Genomic DNA, 18,061 nt, shown 5'->3' on the forward strand with positions numbered 1-18,061 from the left:
TCTTTCAAGCCCAAATTAGACTTTTCTTTATATATAAAACATAGTGTGTGTATGCATATTTACACATAGTATATATTTTATATTCACATATACAAAAATTATCTTTTCTGTTGTGTTAATGTTCCCAAGGCCAGTACTAGATAAAGAATTGTTACTTTTATGAGAAGAGCTCACAGGACTTGCCCACCATTAGCATTACTAGAGCAATGTTTTCCCTCGATTACATGATGGTCTCTTTTCACCGTACCACCCATGGAGACATAGTGGAAGGAGCCTTTTTGTCTTCTGTGCTCATCTTTAGAAATTTTAAATATAACATACCTTGGTTAAATTTCAGAACAGCCTTCAAGCCCCATTCAACATGGCTAAAAACTGTGTGGGATTTTGTTTTGAAATGAAAGCTTGAATATGTTGTTTTGCTGTAGTTTTCAAGGAAATTTCTGCCCTTTAATTTCATTCTGACATTTCATCTGTAAAATGTTGATGCTCATGAAAGGACTGGGGATTTTATAGTCTGAATTAAATGCCTTTAAGGGATTTTGGTTTTATTTCTTATTTGAGTCTCTAGAGTGTGTTTGAGCATGCCTTGGGGATTGCCTGCTCAGCCTCGGGTTTGGGGTCCCTGGCACGTATACCCAGAAGTGAGGACACAGTAACGGCATGTAAGTGATAAAGTCTCTGCCACTCTTCCTCTTTCAGAGAATTCGGTCGACAGTGGATGAAAAAGAACAGAAGCAGCTTCTGATGGACCTTGATGTAGTAATGCGAAGCAGTGACTGCCCGTATATTGTTCAGTTTTATGGCGCGCTCTTCAGAGAGGTGGGCACTCCAAACTTGCTTCATTCACAGCAATGTTTGGTTTTTACCTTTTTATTTTTTTATTTTGCAGTTTCCAACTTGCAGTAAGGAAAAGAAAGTTAATTGCTGTTAGTTTTTTTTTAGTTCTTGGCTTTTAATCAAGGGTATTTAACCAGGAGACCCAGGTGTCTGAGTATGCTGAGCATGTACGTGCTATTCCCATTCATTGTTTTGTCTCTCTGGGTATTTCAGCTTCTCCTTCTTTCCTGCTTTTCTTCTTTTTTGATGCACAACACTTGGACACGAGTGTGGTTTATGGCAGTGGCTGTGAGGTGCAACCACTTGGAGGATCTGTGTCCCTGTAATGAAGGTGGCTGCTGTGATAGTGCTCATGGCTCCCCGTGAGGTTAGCTGATGTATGGACGTATCCACATGCTGTCAGAGGCTCCTTGAGTGGTTTGTACCTGCAGATATGTAAGAAAGCAAGGGCAGCCAGGCTGGGTCAAACCCAAACTCCTAATGGGGTGTTCTGTCCCTGGCGATGGCCCACAGCATCTCCTTGCAGAAGGGTGTGTGATACTTCGCCATAGCCTTTGGTTATGTGTAGCTGTGTGTCTTCTGAGCTAGATGTCTTTGTGCTCAGTGACTCTTACTGCATTTCTTTTCCATGAAAATGTTCGGTTTCCCCTTGAATACATGTACATTTTTTGCATCCATGGTGCTCCCTTAGAGGCACTTCATTTGGTTGTCCACACCTCATTTGAAGGCACATCACCTTGATTTATTTTGAATTTTAATCTTGCGGCTTTGAGTGGTGCCCCTTGTGTTTCCCCTGGTTTTTGTGTTTGAAGAGGCAGTAACCTGTTGATCTTTATCTATCCTCTACAGGCCATTGAGTATTTTATGGAGAGTTGCCATACTCCCACTCCACCATGTCTTACCCAGCCTGACAAGTGCCAGCCTGTGTCATACAGGGAATCCTCTCCAGACCTTGGATTGTCTTTCTTGCTGTTCTCTGCATCTTTTCCAGTTCTACTCTGGCCTTTTGGGACAGAGACCAAAATTGCATGGCTGTTCTTGAGAGGAGCAATATCTGCAATAGCTAGCAAGGCTGTAATTTTGCTTGGCCTTTTTATGCACATAGATAGTATGTGCTGTGGTTATTCAGTGTGATGCTTCCAAGTGAAGAACAGAATTAGAGCACTGAAAATTGTGCCAGCTGACCACTGTTAATCATGGCATCCTTGAGCTGTTTGTGGCCCAGTATGTAATGTTAATCACTAAATGTTTGTGACTGTTTTAGCATCTGCTTTTTGTAATTTAAGGTACATATTATACTTCAGGGCCACAGAAGATATTCTTCTATCTCCTTGTGCCTGCCCAGGTGCTCTCACTGCTATCTAGCTTCAAATGACCAGTAGAAACAACTGGGAAGCTTGGGCTTCTCTGTGGAGCCTAGACAGTCTTATGCCATGGTTGGAGGCCAGTCTTCAGACTGAGCTGATTCTTCTCAGTGCAGGCACAAGAAGATGAATACAGCACTGGTGAGCAGTGCTGGGTGACGTTTGGTCCATTTGCAAGAACAAGAGTTCTGGAGAAGGTGAATGTCAAAACCTGATTACTTCATCCCCTTCCTCCACAGAGAAGCAGCTCTTGCAGCTCTGCTGCAGATGTGGATTATTCCTCCTAACGTAGTTGCTCTGGTGTTGAAGCTGGCACAATATAGGGGGATAGACACGTAGCTTTGCTTGTTTTCCACTACTTAGCACAAATCCAGTACATCCACTCAGGGGAAGAAGGAAAATGAAGGCTTACTGGTTGCTTGTCTTCTTTGCACATTACCTGGCATAGCAGCCTGTTCAGAGTCTTGCAGGGCTTCACAGGGGAACTATTAGAGATTGGAAGGTCAATGTTGTAGTGAAAGCTCTAAACTGGGACTGAATATTCAATTCCTGCTTCTAGAGAGTTTGCCACTGCAATTTTGCCAGGTGACTCCTCTGGCTTTATATCTCAGTCTCTAAAATAAGGATGATAATCCTTCCTTTTCCCATGCTCTGCTGCTTCTTGTCTGTTTAAACACAAAGCCATTTTGGACCAGGAGACATTGTCCATGTTCACACAGAACAAGCTCCTACCAAGTGTGGAGCCTCAGCCTTGGCTGAAAACTCCCAGCATTGCTGAACTACAAATGCTGAGGCTGTCAGCTGGTGTGAAGAGAAGTCTCTGGGCAAGGCAGTATCTTGCCAGATGCTGATGAGCAACATGTTCAGAGCTGTGCAAGCCTGTCACCTCTCTGCAGCTCCAGGCACATCCCAGGATGTAAGTATAAATACCTAAGCAGTATAAAAACCTACCTCGATCAGCACCCAAATGTCAGCCTGGCTTCTGCTGCACCCTTTGTCTTCTCCAAAACTCCTGTCCTTCTGCAGCCAGGCAGGGCTCTGTCTGGTACAGGTGTTCAGTAAGGTCACCTTGAGTTGTATCTTGTTGGTCCCTGGAGTCCCCTTTTCCCCCACCCTCAGCATCAGTGCTTTTGCTTCTGAGATGAAAGCAACTTTCCCTTCTCCTTGGTCCCTTACTGCCAAGGGGATGTTCCAAGTCAGGTACCTCAGAGGTACACAGGGTGAGCTGATATGCTTGGATAACGTTTTCTGCCTTGTCACATTAATTAGATGTTCTAATATTAATTACATCTTTTAAAGCTAAGAAACTATTACAGCAGAGAAGCACAGGAAGGGAACCAAAGAATTTCACCAGTATGTTTGAACATGGCTCACCCTCCCACTGTGCTTAGCAGATCTGTTCCCAAATTACTGTGAGTGATCCAGGTCACTGCTGCAGTATCCCCATGAGTATAGGAGCTCACAGGGCACTGCTGAAGACTGAACCTCTCTCAGGAACTCCTTCAGCATAGCACGTGTGTAAACAAACCTCTTTGTTCCAGCATTTCAAGTTGAAAAGTAAGGAAATAAGCTCCAAAAGGCAGATCCCCTTGGGACCATCTGCTCTGAGCCAGGATTCAGCTTCTCCAGCAATGGATAGAGCTACAAATGGGAAGTCTTCTTCTGCCTGATTGTAAAAGGTCAAAGATTTCAAGTTGAGCCTCTTTAGAGGAGCTTAAATGTTGAGTGAGTGACTCTCACAATCATATGATTGCCAAGAAGATTACAGCAGCTTCAGGAACAGCAGCAGGGCAGCTGGGCTGTTCTGAAAGGCAGGTAGCATTTCCAGAAGAGAAGCAGAGCCAGGCTCTTGAATCCTGACAGGTTGGGAAGTGGGAGTACTAAGCCAAAGTGGAGAAAACCGTTCACAGTCATATTTTAAAGGCAGACAAGTATCCCAACATGCAGGCAGGAAAGAAACTGTAAACCAGCAAGTTACTGTGGCAGCCTCTACAAGTATGAAAGTTTGCTTTGGAAAGGCAAAAGATAAGACACGAATATTTCTCCCAAGTTTTATTCTGTCTCAATTGTTCAGCAAGCATTTTCTGATAGGAAAAGTCTTCTCTGGGACTCTGGATCCTGCTTGTCCCTCATCTGGCAGCATCTTAACACAGGTCATTTGCTTCTTGTTCTTCAGTCATACAGGACGTCCTCCTGTTATTGTGTTTTGTGTGTTTATAATGTAATCAGTAATGATGCAGAAACTACAGGTTGATTGCTGGTGTAAGACTTTGCTTGAGTTTATCGGTCCCCATTAGATGAGGTGAAATCATCTGTTTAATGAAACAAGAACAAAGCTGGAAAAGTAGAAGTTGACATTTCAACCTTTGTGTGGAATCAGGGGCTTCACTGCTCTGCTGACAGAGTTGCAGATGGTGCAGTCACGTCCTCCATGGGACAGCACTCTGCTTGGTCCTGCTCTCACTGATGCTGCTGTGACCTGCACATCACCGTGTTGCACCTCCCCATGATGTCCCAATACCCTTCATTCTTCTAGCTCAGCTCTTGAGGACACTACTCTCTTACTTGGTTCAATTAACAGGCAGAAAGAAATTGACCTTTTTTTTTTAATCACAGAAAGAATCCCTGAGCACTGTGCCAGTGTCACACCACCTTCATTGTAAAAAAAATATTTGGTTTTTACGTCCAAGCTAAATCTGCCCTATATCAGTTCAGAACCATTGCCCCTTGTCCTGTCACTACAGGCTCTGGTAAAAAGTCTGTCACCATGTTTCTTATAAGCTGCCTTTAAGCAAGAAGGTCTCCCCAGAGCCTTCTCTTCTTCAGGCTGAGCAACTCCAGCTCCCTTAGCCTTTCCTCATAAGATGGGTATTCCAATCCTCAGATCATTTTTGTGGACCTGCTCCAACAGGTACATGTCTTTCTTGTACTGGGGACCTAGAGCTGGATGCAGTGCTGCAGGTGGGGTTTCACCGGCACAGAGTTGGTGCGTCCATCTATCTGCTGGCCACACTTCTTTTGATGCAGTCCAGAATGTGTTTGGCCTTCTGGGCCACAAGTGCACGTTACCAGGTCATGTCTAGCTCTTCATCCACCCATACCCCTGAGTCCTCTACGGGGCTGATCTCAATCCCTTCATCCCCCCAGTCCTTATTTATACTGTTGAGTGACCTGATCCAGGTGCAGGATCTTGCACTTGGCCATGCTGAACTTTATGTGGTTTTTCACTGGCCCCATAAAGCCAGATGGTTTCTCCACACTGCACCAGTGAGAGCTCTCACTCCTGCAGACGCACACAGAGCTTTCCACATCAGTCATCAGAGGTATTGTATGGGAGGGGGTCTGGTTACTCATATCCATTTGTTACCCCTCCAAGAAGGACTTGCTAGGTGGGAGGAGAAAAAAAGGATGATTGCTGGAGTTTCTGGAAAGATTTCACTTGGGTCACTTTTCTTGTAGTGAGAAGAGAGGAGCGTTGGGCTGAGCCATAGGACTGCACTGGGCAACCCTGAGACTTCTGCCTTGAGTGTTACTGGTTAGGGGTTTTTTAAAGGTCTGAAAAAAAAAACAAAGACAAAAATAACCCCCATGAAAACAAACAGTCTTACTTTCTTGCATGTCTGCTGGAAGCTTTACAGCTAATCTAGTTTGAGCCAGTACCTATAAGGCGGGGAATGTTTGGTGAGTTATCATGACCACACTAATTGCTCTGTCAAAGTAACTGCTCCTGTCACTTTTCTTCTCAAGAGGGGAAGAGGAAAAAAGTCTTGTCCAACTTGGGATCTCAGCAGTGATTCCTACGCGGTGCGAGGGTAGCTGAGCCAAGTTTAAACTAACAAACTCAGTAGCTGATGAAATTATTCCATGAAAAATTAATTGCAAGCTGCAAAACATGCCTGGGAAGGCAGGTGAATTAGCCTGTGGGGAGCTTCTGCTGGGAGAGAAGAATGAGTGTGGATGTGCTGGTAGCGCAGTGCTGATGTTGGTGTGAAGTGTAGACATATCCTTAGTCAGTTGATACAAGGTGTTTGCTGTCTTTGCTGTTGAGGTACAACGTTGTATTTCTATGGAAAACTTGACATTAGGGATCTGTCCCTGCGATCAGTCCCTTGTCCAAAAGAAAAGTGTCACATAAGGATATATGAGGGTGATGACATTCTTCATTATCTCTCACTAGCATAGATGCAATTTGCATAAAGAGTTGGCCACTCTCTGCAAGTGTGGTAACATGATAAGCCTTCAGTATTGGTGTCACAGAATGGTGGATGTTGGGAGGAACCTCCAAAGGTTTTCTTGTCCAACTTCTATGCTCAGTTGGGGCCACCTAGGGCCACTTGCCCAGGACCATGCCCAAATAGCTTTTGAATATCTCCAAGGTTGGAGACTCTACAACCTCCCTGGGCAGCCTGTGGCAGTGCTCAGTCACTCACAGTGAAAAGTGTTTCCTGATGTTCAGAGGGAGCCTCCTGTGTGTCAGTTTGTGCCCATTGCCTCCAGTCCTGTCACTGGGCACCACTGAAAGAGCCTGGCTCCATCCATTCTGCACTCTCCCTTCTGGTATTTATATACATTGATAAGATTCCCCCTGAGCCTTGTCTTCTCCAGGCTCCCTCAGTTCTAGCTCTTTCAGCCTTTCCTCACAAGAGAGATGCTCCAGTTCCTCAGTCATCTTAGTGGCCCTTTACCAGTCTCTCCAGTATGACCATGATTGTCTTGTACTGGGGAACCCCGCACTGGACACAGTACTCCAGAAGTGGGCTGAGCAGAGGGGCAGGATCCCCTCCCTCGATCTGCTGGTGGTGCTTTGCCTAACGCAGCCCAGGACACCACTGGCCTTCTTCAGAGCAAGGACATGCCGTTGACTCATGTTCAACTTGGTGTCCACCAGGACTCCCAAGTCCTTTTCTTCCAAGCTGCATTCCAGCTGGGTGGCACCCTTCTGACCTGCTCGGTTGTTGAGTGGGGACTTACTCTGCACTGAGAACCTGAAGCATCCCAGTTGCTGGTTAAGCTGGTGGTTTGTATGTCCTGGAGACAGGCAGTGATATTTTGAATGAAATGTGCAGGGTGTTCGTGGACATTTTTTGGAATGCCTACAAGATGTACATTAGAACCTGGTAATTTAATACCCAATAAGGACTAAAATACATTCTTTGGAAGAATAACTCTAACAGGAAGAGAAAATGAAAATGCTTCTTTTGTCATTTTATAATCGGAAATCAACCAAGAGCATAAATTAAAATTTTCATTAAGATGGTTTTGTCCTCAGAATTCAAAAGGAAGCAGAACTTCCCCATGCACGTCAGCACTTTTTTGTATGTGATCAGAAGAGGGGCTGGGTGACTGGTACCCAGGTGTCCCTGCCAGTCTTTCTTTTTGTTCTCAGTAAAATTCAACAGCTTTGCCAATAGGTACGTCCTTTCAAGTCCCAGGAGGTTATGAACCTGTAGAGTTTTGAATCTTGCCACTAACCTTAATGAAGCTGAATAATTGAGAAGGTCTGTCATCTTTTTTCATTGATTTTGCTGACATGAATTCATGATGATCAGGTAGATTTTTATATTACCAGATCAATAAATGCCTATATCTGGGGTTTCTGTATGGCACAAGATTCAGGAGACAAAGTAAACCCAAGTCTTTACTTTGGTGCTTTAATCACGTACAGGTTTTTTTATGCTTAAATTAACACTGGATGACAATATATTGTACTTTTCTGTGGTTTGTGGAAACATGCACATCCCAACCCAGCAGATGCACAAAGTAGATTGTGAAGCCTTTGTTACAATAATGGCTCTAACAGGGTTGCTGGTTGTCTCACTTTGGATTGCTTTAGCTGTCCTGCACCAGCCGCTGTAACCTGGGTAACTGAAGATACAGTATTGGTGTGATTGGACATAAATACAAGGCTGCAGTTCATAGAATCATGGAATGTGTTGGGTTGGAAGTGACCTCTAAAGGTCATCTAGTCCAACCCGCCTACAATGAGCAGGGACATCTCCAACTAGGTCAGGCTGCTTAGAGCTCTGTCAAGCCTGATCTTGAATGTCTCCAGGGCTGGGGCCTCCAATACCTCTCTGGGTAACCTGTTCCAGTGATCAACCACCCTCATATTAAAGAACTTTTTCCTGATGTCTAACCTAAATTTACCATTCTCTAGCTTAAAACCATTACCCTTTGTCCTGTCACTACAAACTGTTGAGAACAGATCTTCCCCTCCCTTCTTGTAGGCCCCTTGCAGGTATTGTAAGGTTGCTATAAGGTCTCCCTGGAGCCTCCTCTTCTCAAGGCTGACCAACCCAAACTCTCTCAGCCTGTCTTCATATGAATTATGCTCCAGCCCTCTACGCATTTTTGTGGCTCTTCTCTGGACATGCTCCAACAGGTCCATGTCCTTCTTGTGTCCAAAGCTGGACACAGGACTCCAGCTAAGGTCTCACCATAACAGAGTAGAGGGGCAGAATCGCCTTTCTCAACCAGTTGGTCTGGCATTCTTGAACAAGTCCAATCCTCTGCAGTCTAAGTGGTCTTAATAATGTGCAAGTGCCTCAACTGCACTTTGCATTTGCTGCCAGTGCTGAAAAGGGAAATTTTCTGCATGTGTTGCCTAATTTAATTTCTGCAGGTTAAATCTGAGCAGGTCCTCAACCAGAGTTATCCACAGCTCATCTTTTGTTCTCCAGCGGCCTGAGCTCACCTTTCCCCGTGTCTCCTGCAGCACTGGTCTTGCCCTCTTCCTGCTGTGCTGGGCTTGCCTCTCGCACCACGGTGTCTCTGCTGCTGTGTCCACACAGCACCTTTTCCGTCTCTCCCTTTGGCTTTGTTTTGGGTGAAATGGGTGTTTTCTGGGCTCAGGCTTGCAGCAGCTGTTTCCATTGGGTGGATGACATCAGCTCCCACTCTACCCTGTGCTGGTGTACAGAAGCTGGTACCAAATAAGCAGTGTGCCAGCCCACTGGCTCAGCCCTTCCGAGGAGAGCGGTACCCTCCTGTCTGAAGGGAGAGCCTCTCCTCCCGGGGGTGACATCCCTCCTTTGGCAGGAGGCAGTGGTGGATGCGCTGGCACTGAAGCAGCAGCATCCGGAATGCTGGTGGCACGTGGGACACTCCCTGGCAGTTTGCTGGCTGTGTTGCTGAAACTGCACGTGTGCGAGCAGCCCAAGGCTGAGCTGGGTGCCACCACGGCCTCCGTGATACCAGCATGCAGCGTGTGACAGCACCTCTGCTGAGCACTTCTCTTCCTGCTAAACCAAGGTTTGGGCTGGAGGCATCTTGGCAGATGCAGTTCCTTGACTTGTGTTTCACAAGAAGTTGTTCTGAGTGGCAGAAAAGCCATTTTTCATCTTTAAGTGGCTTTGCAAGCTTTTTCATCAGCTAAATGTGACTTGAATATTGCTCCTGGCTCTCAACCAGCCATGACTTGGGTGTGCAGGATGGGAGCATCAGGCTTTGCCACACCTCCAGCATGTCCATACCCCAGGGTTCTATTCCTAGTTTCATTTCCATCTATTAACATAGAGTTTGGTTGGATTTGTGTTTTGTCTGGCTGGCAAAAATCTACCTTCTGTAGGATAATTATTTGGAGAAGTTTCTCCTTTATTTGTTGCTTCATATATCACAGGGGTATGCAGCTTAGTCATAACCAGATGGGCTTCACATGCCTTGAACCACACAGGGCAGCACCAGCTGCACAAGCTGCTGCTCCCTGCACAAGTGTTATAGGTGGTACTTAGCCAGGATGAGACAACCAGACTTATCAACTCCATTCTGCATGTAGCTTTTGACAGTTAATGCAACTTTAACACTCATTGTGATGCAGCCTGTAGCAGATAAGTAAGATTTTGTAATTTCTGGTGAAGGTAGGTCTAGTTCTAGCAGTGAAGACTTGCCTGAAGTGCACAGAGAGTTTTACGGAAATAGCTCATGCAAAGCCTTCTGTCATCCTCAACTGGAGCTGAAATGTTCAGAGAAATTTAAATGACTAAGATCAATCCCTGGCCAAGCTGTCCATCACCATATGGTAGATATGCATTAAAACAAAAGGTGAAGTTCTTCTCTATTGTGGGGATCCATTTTGTATCCCAGTTGAATCTGTTGTGAGCAGATTGATTTACAGATCTCAGAAGAGAGTTTGATAAACAGACAAGTTATTCTTCTAAGGTGGCTCAGCTTAGCTTGCTTTAACACAGGTACTAGTGTGTTTTACAATCTCCTGCATTTAAATTGTTTCACTGTAAGATGCAAATTAGCAAAACCCCTGACATGCTTGGGTTCATTTTCTCTTGCTTAGATGATCTCTCTGAATGCTGTGTGAAGTCTCTTCTGTCCTCTGCGGGGTAGCCATAAGCTGAAGGGATTTTCTTTAGTTTTACTGTGCATGCTGGCGTTTCACTGCGCCTGCAGCTTTCTGGGCAGCCAAGCAGCTTTTGAGACTCGGATTCATCCAAGTTCAGGCATCTCAAATGTAGCATCAGGTCTGAGCTGGTCAGCCAGATGTCTCTGCTGGTGAATGGAGTGGGGAGAGGTGCATATGGGGGCGAGTCTTCTATTGCTAAAACTCGTTGCCATGAATTCCATCTTTCCTGTCAAGTGCACGTTGCTGTTGACGTATTTTTTTGGCTTCAAGGGATCTCGTTATGCTTTCTGGGTTTTTGTTTCTCGTTTTTGTCTCAACAGTAACACAGATTCTTTTCTTTTTCCAGGGTGACTGTTGGATCTGTATGGAACTCATGTCTACCTCGTTTGATAAGTTTTACAAATATGTATATAGTGTATTAGATGATGTTATTCCAGAAGAAATCCTAGGCAAAATCACTTTAGCTGTGAGTATTTTGTTAAGCCTTTTTGGTTTTGAAGCTAATGTGAAAACTCAGATCTCTTTCACTCACATGTGAGGAAGCTGGTGGATCTTCATGCGGCAGAACTGCTGTTGTACTGCACCACACTTCTAATGATCCTTGAGTGTACTCTGACTTTTTCACAGTGTATTGCGTGATGTAAAAGCAGGTCCTGGGGTCTGTAATAGGTTCATAAAGAGAGCCCAGGACCAGCTTCCTGGTTCTGCTTCAGAAGCTTTCTCGTGCTTGAACATCAGCACTGACAGTGTAGGCACCAGCCCTCTCTTCAGGGACCGCTTCACATGCACTGGTGGTGGCATCAGTGGAAGCTGAGTGCAGCTCATCTCATCCCAAGGAAGGTGCCTGACTTAGAGGAGCTGCCTCCCCTTCCCTTGTTCGGAAAGAGAGCAAGGGCATTTATGACCAGGACATGTGAACCCTCCCCAGCTATTTGAGAGTCAGGGTCTGGTCTCAGTGGGTTGCCTGTGCTCACTCTCGGGTCAGTAGGGAGAGGCTGATGCCTCTCTGTGGGAGCTGAGTTCCCATCTCTTGGTGCCTTAGGTGGTGAAGTCAAGCGAGATGAATCACACCCAGGGTATCCGAGTACAGCCCCATGACACAGAGCCCACTGTCTTCCTTGAAGGAGCTGTGTCAAATTATCTTTGGCTGTGTTAAAATGAACCCTTAGTTGCTAAACACAAGGGCAAGGTCTGGCCCTGCAAGCTTTTGGTTTTGGGCTGTGGAGGAAGAAGTGTTGAAAGATATCCTGCAACCTCTGTCCTGCTGCTGCCCCTAAAAGTCTGTTTGGTCCATTGGATTTCTGCAGGGGATGCTGCGCCATGCCAGTCAAGAGAAACCTCAGGTAGCCTTGTACAAAGGCTCCCAAAGTACAAGCAAGTCTTGAGCAGGTGTAGGACCTGGCTGATGTTTTCTTAACTTAAACTGGAAGTCCTGGCCCAATAAAAAGTCAAGGCCAAGCCAAACGAATTCATCCAGGGAGGCTGCTGGAAGATGAAGGGCTGCAGAAGTGAGTGTGAGCAGATGCTGGAGCCTGCTGTGATGGTGACAGATGGGCAAACCGCCTCTGCGTTGGCTCCAGCACACGGGTGCCACAGTGAGCTGGTATCCTGAGCTGTCACTGGTGGGAATGTGCTCAGCAAGTCACAACCATGACCCATGAAGGCTGTGGCAAATTCTGATCAGGCCCAGATCTTTGGAAAAAAATCTTCATTCTTCTTAGGGACGCCTTTATAAAATGTTGAGTCTGCCGGGACCTGGCGCCACTTCTGGCAGCTGACAGGCTGCCCTGACAGCTCAGGCACTGTCACGTGCTGGCATGTGGATAGCCAAGACTGAGATTCTATCAAAGGCAGCCCATGGCTGTTCTTCAGCCCCTGGGAGGCTTTGTCTTACCACCAGCCAGCTAAATGCATTACTCTCCAGAGGAAGGCTTGAGACATAGACAAGAGAGAGCTGGGTAAGGCCTGTCCTTGTAGAGTAGTCTGCTTGGAGTTATATATAGTTCCATGGGGGAAAGAAGAAGGAGAATCTTTTAGGGTTTGCAGAGTATTAGAGACATGCTGGCTGACATTTTTGGTTCAGAAAGACTCTGCAAGGTTTTTGCCCAGGAAGATAGATTGGACAGAGACTTGAGATGAGTTTTGAAGCTCTCAGAGGGAGTTTCTCTACTTACCCTGTGCAGACAGCACACCAAAGCTTGAACTCCTTACCTGGGAAGTGGCCACCTTTGTTGTTTCTGACCTGGGGTTGAGTGCTGGATGGAATGAGTGATCTAAAACTTTCCATACGTGACACCCACAACAGATCTGAGGGCATGGACCCTAGCTGTGCTGTGTTGGAAGTCATAGGCTGCTCTTTGAACACTGTTTTTCTTCCTTCATGCTGCACCTGAAGGCAGGCCAGCCCCAGCAGCTCCTGAGGAAGGTCCTCTGGACAAACTGGCTTTAGTTTAGCTGAGACAGGTTCTTATGAGGTCTTGTGGTCTGTGATTCATTTCTGTCCACCTTTTTCTAGACAACAGATGATGACTGGCATTTAATAATGAGTATAAGAATTATACCCTGAGAATTATGCCCCGAGTATCTTAGACCTTAGGGCATCTAGGTCCAGAAGGTCTGTGTGCACTGCTGTGGTAGTTCCATCCTGTGCAGGTGGGGTATTTTCTGCAGCTTGCAGCTCGATGTGCTCCACCTTTCATCTCATGTTAGAGCTTTTTTAGCTCTGTCTGAAGAGCTGTGAGCTTCTGCTTTATCTACTTGATGGTGGGGGCAGAAGCTTCTGACAGGGTCACCTGGGATTTAAACCAGCAGTCACAAAGTCCAGCAGACTTTTCTCCTGCTGAAGCTCAAGTCCAAGAGGCCATCCAGTCTCATTCCACCATGGGCCTGCCTAAAAATCAGTTGATACTTCAGAGAGATATAGGAGCTTCTGCTGCCAGAGCAGAAGCCTGCACTGGAGGTGTGTGGTGAGGAGGAGACGGCACTTCAGCTCACCCCAGAACCTGCCAGCACTTTCAGTTACCTAAACAGCTGAACGTGGGGATAGACAAGGAGGAAGGGCCAGTCTTTGAGGGTTGTTCCTCAGTGCTAGACTTCATCATTACAGTAGCACAGCTTTGGAATGTTCTTCTGCCATCATCTTCACCGCAGTCATAGATTTGGTCATAGATTTGGATGAACTTTCCGCAGACACAAAATGAATTAAAATGGTGAATTTTCTGGGGGTTTTAAATCATCCTGTGAAATCAGGCTCCCTCAGTGTCTCTTCCATTTGACAGTGAATGGTTAGATCAGAATAGCCTCTGCTGCTCCCCACGCTGTTGGTGCTCAGCCATTGGAATGGGGACAGCTGTTACCTACTAAAGAAGTACAGCACAGGGCTTGGAATACGTTATTGCTCAAGATAATTAACATCAGAAATTGCCTGAGTTCACCCCTTGCTCCCATCTCCCTGAGTGTGATCTTTCCAGGGTAGGAGGGATGTGTGTTCCCTTAAGCCCATGCCCTCTCTTATCTCACCTTCTGTTTGCTGGAAAGGTTGGGAGAAAAGTGCTTTTATTACAGGGCATATTACAGCATTGATATCTCAACATACTCAATGTTTTTCTCTCCCTCTCCTTGGAGCTCCAAGATTTTAATAATTACAGGAATCTTATGACATTTGCTTATTTTTCATCTGTTTTTCTTTCCTAGACTGTGAAAGCACTAAACCACTTAAAAGAAAACTTGAAAATCATTCACAGAGGTGAGTTTGTGTGTTTTCTTCTTGCCTACAAAAATAGTTGCAAGAATTTTAAGCAGCTTTTGCTTGAAGTTGAAGTGTAGTTAGGATGGACACTACCAGGAGCGTGTGTGCAGGGTTTGCCCAGGTCTGTCCCCGGTGGCTGTTCCGTTGCCTCTCAGGTCTGTGGTTTTCCATTCAAACGCGATTTGAGGATGTTTGGGTGGCTGACTCCAGGCATATGGCATCCTCGGGACCGGCTCCATCTCCTCTTGCCCCTGGTCAGGATGCTCAGCAGTGGCACATCCAGTACTGGTGGCACTGGTGCGACACTGCCGGTGCCGATTCCCTGCAGCCGCTCTTCTGCACGCTGAAACCTCCAGCTGTGACTTACTGGTCTAAATTTCTTTCCCATGCAGACATCAAACCTTCCAATATTCTTCTGGACAGAAATGGGAATATTAAGCTCTGTGACTTTGGCATTAGCGGACAGCTTGTGGACTCCATCGCCAAAACGCGGGATGCGGGGTGCCGGCCGTACATGGCGGTGAGTGGGGCTGAGCCAGGCAGCGAGGAGGGGCGTGCCCACGGGCTGTGCAGGACCTGCCCCTCCTCCTTCGGGCCTGGCACAGCACGGCCGTGCCTGTTGTCTGACAGCAGCGTCGGCCTGTTTCCCAGGGGATGAGCACTCTTTTCCCAGATGAAACCCAGCTCCACACCGAGTGCTGCTGCAAAGGCATCCAGGCTGTGGCAAGGTGACCCAATCTCCTTTTTTTTTCTCCACTGGGTTCCTCTGCTGCTGCCAGTGCTGCGCGTCTGGAGCAGAGAACTTCTCTGTGCCTCCCAGCAGCACTCGCTCATGCTCCGGAACAGTCAGCGCAGGGGGCCGGCGGTGCCGGCGGGTGCGGGTCTGCCTTGGCCTGCGAGAAATCCATTCGCTGCAGTAAGGTTATGTCCCAGGATTTATTGCAGAGCAGAATTCTGCTGATTTTTGCAAACCACTTTAATTCCAAAGTAACTTAATTCCAGGAGTATATGATTTCAGAGCGTGGCAGTGGCCGAGTAGCTGCATGGAAATCGGAAGGGCTGAGCTGTGGCTCCCAGGAGTCAGTCCTGCTTGTTTGCCTCCCTCCCCGTCCCAAGGAGGAAAGCTGTCCTGGTGATTTTTTGAGCTGTCTGAGGGTTTTGAACACTTCTGTGTATCAAGCTGCTTTGAAAATGCGTTTCTTGATTTCTCATGAGCTGAGGGAGCTTTGTGTGGGGAGCTCTGTGTCTGCTGCTGTTGACATAACTTTAATTTCAGTGGCTGTATTTAACTCTCATTATTTATCTTAATGGCTCTGTATGTTGAAAAATACTGTTTTCTGAACTGTTTTATCTACCACCAAGGAAACAAAAAGGGAAAATCTCTCTCCTTTAAGGCACAGTCTCTATCTGGTCCAGGTAACAGCTCTTAGAAGGCATTTATCTGACTGTGGTGTCCAGGGCAAGACCTGTTTGCCCCAGTTCTGATCTGTGCAAAGCAGAGTCTGAATTTTGGAGCATTTGACCTTTTGTTTTCACTGTCCTCCTAGCAGAACTATTTACCCAGTGAGCTGGACAGAGTAGTACAGATGGGATCTGTTGTTGGAGACCAGTGATGTGGTACAGCAAAGTCTGTGCAAGCTCCAGAGATATGTAGCATGGTGAGATGGGGTAATTTACCCTCTCTCCAGCCTCACAAGGTCTGTCTTTAAGCAGAGGCAGGTCTCTACTCTGAGCATTTTTGGGCAAGTGCTTGGAGCTCCCTGCAGGTAAGAGGATTGGCCTGAGCTGCCCAGTTTGTGGTGCCGGTGGGGTGTGGCGTGCTCCAAGATCATTGTGGGATGCCAAGAGGGGTGCCCTGAGAGGGGACAGGAGCCAGCGTGGTCTGAGCCGGGCTGACCTGAGCCTGTTATTTGCACCTCAGACTATTTCTGATAGCATCACTCTGTGAAGTTATCACTGTTGTTGATTTTTTCCCTGCTCTCTGAGGTGCTCTCTGGCCTGTAAACAGCCCTTGTGAAAAACTGCTCTCTGCTTTCCCCCTCCCAGGTTCAGTGAGCTATAATTAGAAGAATTAATGTCCCCGCTTATTCTTAGAACCGTGTGTAGTTGGTTAGCTTTGCCCAGTCTGTTGGCTTCATGACGACAGGACAGTTACTGGCACATCTGTAAATAGCCCCACCGCTTCATTGCCCCCGGGACTCAGGGGGACGGGTGCTTCCGACAGCCCCTGGGTCCCCTCCTGCCTGCGTCGCTTTGCCTGGTGTGTGCCTCCGGCCCCAGCTCCGTGCTCCGTGGGCTTCCTAAGCGAGCAGAAGTGTTTGTATGCAGTTTGTGCGAGCCTTGGCATGGTCCCCGGCTGGTGGGATGAGCCAGCAGCTGGCAGGAGGTGTGGGAGACGGCTGGCCTCTCCCCTGCTGCTCGCCGGACTCGGTGACTCCTCTCCAAGTACATGAGCAGTTCCATGTTCTGGGGAGCAGGGCAATGGCCCTGTCCTGCCAGCCCCTCCTCCAAGCCAGAAGACTCTGATGGCTGCAGCAATGCTGCAGTCAGATTTGAGTGTACCTGAGAAGGAGGCAGGCCAGTCACACTCCTTTCAAAAGGAAAACAGTATTTTAATTTTTTTTTTGAGTGTAAAATAGGCAAAGGGCATTGGCTGTGTTCAGCCAGGGACGGTCTGGTAGGGGCTGGCGGATGCTGCTCCCTGGCGAGAGCTTGTTGCTCTGCAGAGCCCGCTTGGCCTGTGGCACTTGCAGTAATTTGTGGAGCATGAGCATTTGCCCACTGAAGGAACCTGATAATGCCGTGTCCACCAGAGCTGGGTCCCCAAATAGCTGTTGGTAACAACAACATTGGCTGTTGGCCATTTTGACTGCGAGCAGTTGGATGGGAGGCAGCAGGAGCCACGTCCATCTGCCAAGTATGTGCTGAGTGGTTTAACCAACCCTGTTAGAGTTGTCACAGAAAGCAGCAGCTCAGCCTTGGAGCTGCCAGTGCTGGAGAAGTTGTTTTGCTTTGGGCTTTGAATTCCCTTGCGATCCTTACATTGAAGGAAAGATGTACATGTTGGTGCCTTCTCTCCTCTCTGAAAGAAAGGAAGGAGAGTCTGAGCCTGGTGGCAGCCAATGCCTGGAGCAGTGCGGACTGTTTGCTGAGCCCTCCTGAGACCTGTGCCTCGTGCTGGGGCCAGCACTGTGGCTTTGCTTTAGGTGAGGTTTTGCAGCATGCTTACAGCAGCCTTAACCAGCTCGGGGGTGAGATTGCTCCTGGCCAGCCCCTTGTCCTCCTGGCTGCTGCTCCCTGGCAAACCTGCCTTGCCTCCTGCTGCAGAGACAGGTACTGATTTGGGTGGGAGGAGGCTCTGAGTACCATGCTGAAGCTGGTGATCTTTGTGGCATTGCTGCCTTTGCTTTCTTAATGCTCAGGTGAACCCAGTTTCTGTGTCAGAGAGGAGGGATGAGACTGGAAGCTCCTGGTTCAGGTAGGGGAGGACCCAGCTAGCATGAGAATGGATGTCCTGCCCTGCCCTGCTCCTTTGGGAACTCTCCAGGGTTAGGAGTTTGATGGTGCTACATGCGTTTTCTGTCCGTTAGGTCCTTTTCCCAGGTCACCTGGAAGCTGCCTGCAGAAAAGGCCTTTGGGGTGCTGGTGGGTGAAGAGCTGGACACGATCCAACCATGCGCGCTCACAGCCCAGAGGCCAGTCACCTCCTGGGCTCTATCAAAGGCAGCATGGGCAGCAGATGGAGAGAGGGGGGTTCGC

The 18,061-nt window shown here is 47.4% G+C and overlaps 1 protein-coding gene across 1 annotated transcript in view; it reads left to right on the forward strand.

Moving 5' to 3' along the window:
* Positions 1-699: 699 nt before the first annotated feature.
* MAP2K4 (mitogen-activated protein kinase kinase 4) overlaps positions 700-18,061 on the forward strand; it is a gene marked incomplete at its 5' end in the record, with an annotated part of 32,951 nt that continues 15,589 nt past the window's right edge. Inside the window, 4 exons of the mRNA XM_008938378.1 lie at positions 700-819; positions 10,901-11,020; positions 14,248-14,299; positions 14,695-14,822. Of these exons, the coding sequence (XP_008936626.1) occupies positions 700-819; positions 10,901-11,020; positions 14,248-14,299; positions 14,695-14,822 (420 nt within the window). The remainder of the gene's footprint in view (positions 820-10,900; positions 11,021-14,247; positions 14,300-14,694; positions 14,823-18,061) is intronic.

Source organism: Merops nubicus, unplaced genomic scaffold (assembly GCF_000691845.1).
Source record: "Merops nubicus isolate BGI_N331 unplaced genomic scaffold, ASM69184v1 scaffold18104, whole genome shotgun sequence".
Lineage (NCBI taxonomy): Eukaryota > Metazoa > Chordata > Aves > Coraciiformes > Meropidae > Merops > Merops nubicus.